Source organism: Adiantum capillus-veneris, chromosome 2 (genome assembly GCF_014529385.1).
Source record: "Adiantum capillus-veneris isolate H3 chromosome 2, ASM1452938v2, whole genome shotgun sequence".
NCBI classification, from domain to species: Eukaryota; Viridiplantae; Streptophyta; class Polypodiopsida; order Polypodiales; family Pteridaceae; genus Adiantum; species Adiantum capillus-veneris.
Window position 1 is genome coordinate 177891984 of NC_140932.1, and position 2422 is coordinate 177894405.

The 2422-nt window shown below is 52.3% G+C and overlaps 1 protein-coding gene across 1 annotated transcript; it reads right to left on the bottom strand.

Annotated features, from left to right (window-relative positions):
• Nucleotides 1-215: 215 nt before the first annotated feature.
• Nucleotides 216-1750, bottom strand: LOC147464132 (uncharacterized). The gene is made up of 2 exons (XM_086482523.1): nucleotides 831-1750; nucleotides 216-739 (listed from the first exon to the last, which is right to left on the bottom strand). Exons 1-2 carry the CDS (start codon nucleotides 1628-1630, stop codon nucleotides 424-426), a joined length of 1116 nt encoding a protein of 371 aa, XP_086338649.1. The 5' UTR covers nucleotides 1631-1750; the 3' UTR covers nucleotides 216-423.
• Between the last annotated feature and the right edge of the window lie 672 nt (nucleotides 1751-2422).

The window sequence follows — 2422 nt, forward strand, 5'->3', positions numbered from 1 at the left end:
CAATGTTAGTCACGCTGCTCAAGTGTGGAGCAATTCTACACAGCGCATAACTTCAACGTGTCAGTATTAGGAGGAGCGGCTGAGATTTGGAATCCACTAAACACAGCCCAGATTTTCTCCAGACGTCTTTTTCAATGTCACTTGTCATAAATACACTTCACAAGACATCACCTTGAACAAAAACATTAGCAAGAACTTGTTTGAAACAGCACACATCTTTCCCCTGGTGAACAAATTTTTCAATGCAATCGTTTTTGTCACTCCTCATGTTGGCTGCCTCTTGCAGTAGGTGCAATCCAGGAAATTGCACTAAAGACCGAGAAACAATGATAAATGTTGCTCTTCAAGATACAACAAGCTGCCAATCTGGTTCTACTACCTATTCCTTGAAGCCATTAAATAAAGGTACAATGATGGTTAAAGTCAGACACTGAGATTTGCTTGCTCAAAGAGCGCAGCCTGGCGGGAGGCGAGGACGGAACTGTCAAGGGCAGCTTGGAAAGACTGGCGCACTTGCTGGGGAGTGTAGGCAAAGCCAGCCACGGTGAAGGCATTGAGGAGGGCGGTGGTACCTTGCTTGGCCAGCGAGCTGTAGCCATCCGCATTGCGGTTGTCCAGCGCCTCCATCACCGTCATCCGAGATCCAAAAACCGACCCAGCTCGGTTGCCAAAGAGCTTGACAATCGTTCCCAGGCCAGAGAGAAGGTTGGGGAACTTCACAAAGTGCTTCTTCCAGAAGCTGTAAACACAATCAAGACAAGTAATTATCAGACATTCGACGCCGAACATGGTACCCCAGAAAAATGCACATATGTTAGGCACTCGCTTACTCGCAGGACCCGCCGCCATATCCAGGACCAGAAGGCGAGCCGCCGCCGGACACCGGAGAGGTTAGAGGCGAGCCAATGAGAGGAGAGCTGATGGGCGACCCAATGATGTCAGGAGAACCGATGTCCGGGGAGGAGATGGGCGCCCCAATGCTTGGAGATGATAAGGGCGACCCAGTATCAGGTGTTGAAGGCGTCCCCACGTCAGGAGAGGAACCAGAGCTCGGTCCCCCGCTTCCATAAGGTGGGGTCAATGCAGGAGGCGATGTATACGTTGGGGGTGTTTCCACATCAGGAGTAGAGGGGGTTTCCACGTCAGGAGCGGGCGGGGTCTCACTAGGAGAGCTGCCGGATGAGGGTGAGGATCCTGAGGGAGAAGAGCCATAGCCTTTACTGCCGCTGTCGTGATGGTCCTTGTTCTTACCCGAGGGAGAAGAACCAGACCCGGACGGAGATCCGGAATCTCCACCGGAAGAAGGCGGAGAGCTGTATGAGCTACCGGACGGGGATGACCCGCTCGAAGAAGAGGATCCTGAGGAACCAGCTGGCGGCTGGCTGTAGCTCGAGCCACCTGAAGGAGAGGAGCCCGAGGATGACGGAGGAGAGTACGAGCCTCCTGAAGATGGAGAAGAGCCACCAGATGAGCTCGGAGAGCCTCCAGAATTGGAAGGCGACTTGTAGCTGTAGCCGTCATTCAGCTGGCGAGGCGACGCTCTCCCAGCAATGAGAAAGGGAAGGTTGATGCTCAGCAGTAGTACTAGCGCGAAGGAGCTGCTCATTCCCGCCATTGCTGTAATCTGCATTGCCCTATCTGGAAAGTGGTAAATCTGCCGGATTATATACAAGGGAAGGCACGCTCCCAAAGTGCCACATGGAGCACGAGCTGGAAAGGTAACAGCTATGGCCCGGGGGGTAGTTGGTGCACTGCAGGCTCTAGTAGAGACTGTAGAAGGCAGAAGAATATCTGCTGGCGATATGGGCTTGTATTGAAAGCAATCGCAGTGTGTGTGTGTGTGAGAGAGAGAGAGAGAGACAGAGAGAGAGAGAGGTATGTCATCATTGTCATGGTGTGTGCCCAAAAATAGCGTTTGGCGACTCGCGAGCCGGTGCCAGGGGGATGCACCAAACGGGAGGCAGCTTGAGAAGTGATCAGACTCATCAGAATGTGGCGAGGGGCGCTGGTGGTGCCTGTATTCTTGGCGGGATATTGAATGGGGTAGTGATGCGGGTGGACGCACGCTATTGAAGGCGCCTCTTATTTTCCCGGTACAGGAAATCATATGTTTCACCGAAAAATGGCAAACATGTTTGGAAAATTGGCGTGCGTTTTTGAAGTCCTCTCACATGCTCAAAACTGATTGATGCAAACGTTTCTTCTTTAGCCGTCCTAATCTTCGCTTCAACTAGTTTTATGGGGCTCTAAGCGCACCCACTATGGTTCAACCCCCGAGACATATGGATGTGGGTGATGCAAGCGTTTATTCTAAGCCCCTTCCTTAGGGCCCTTCTTGCCTAGCACAAGGGGGGCCAAGAGGAAGTTTTCCTCTCATGCACCACAACCTCTATGCACGATCACGCAGAGTAAACAGCTTGGC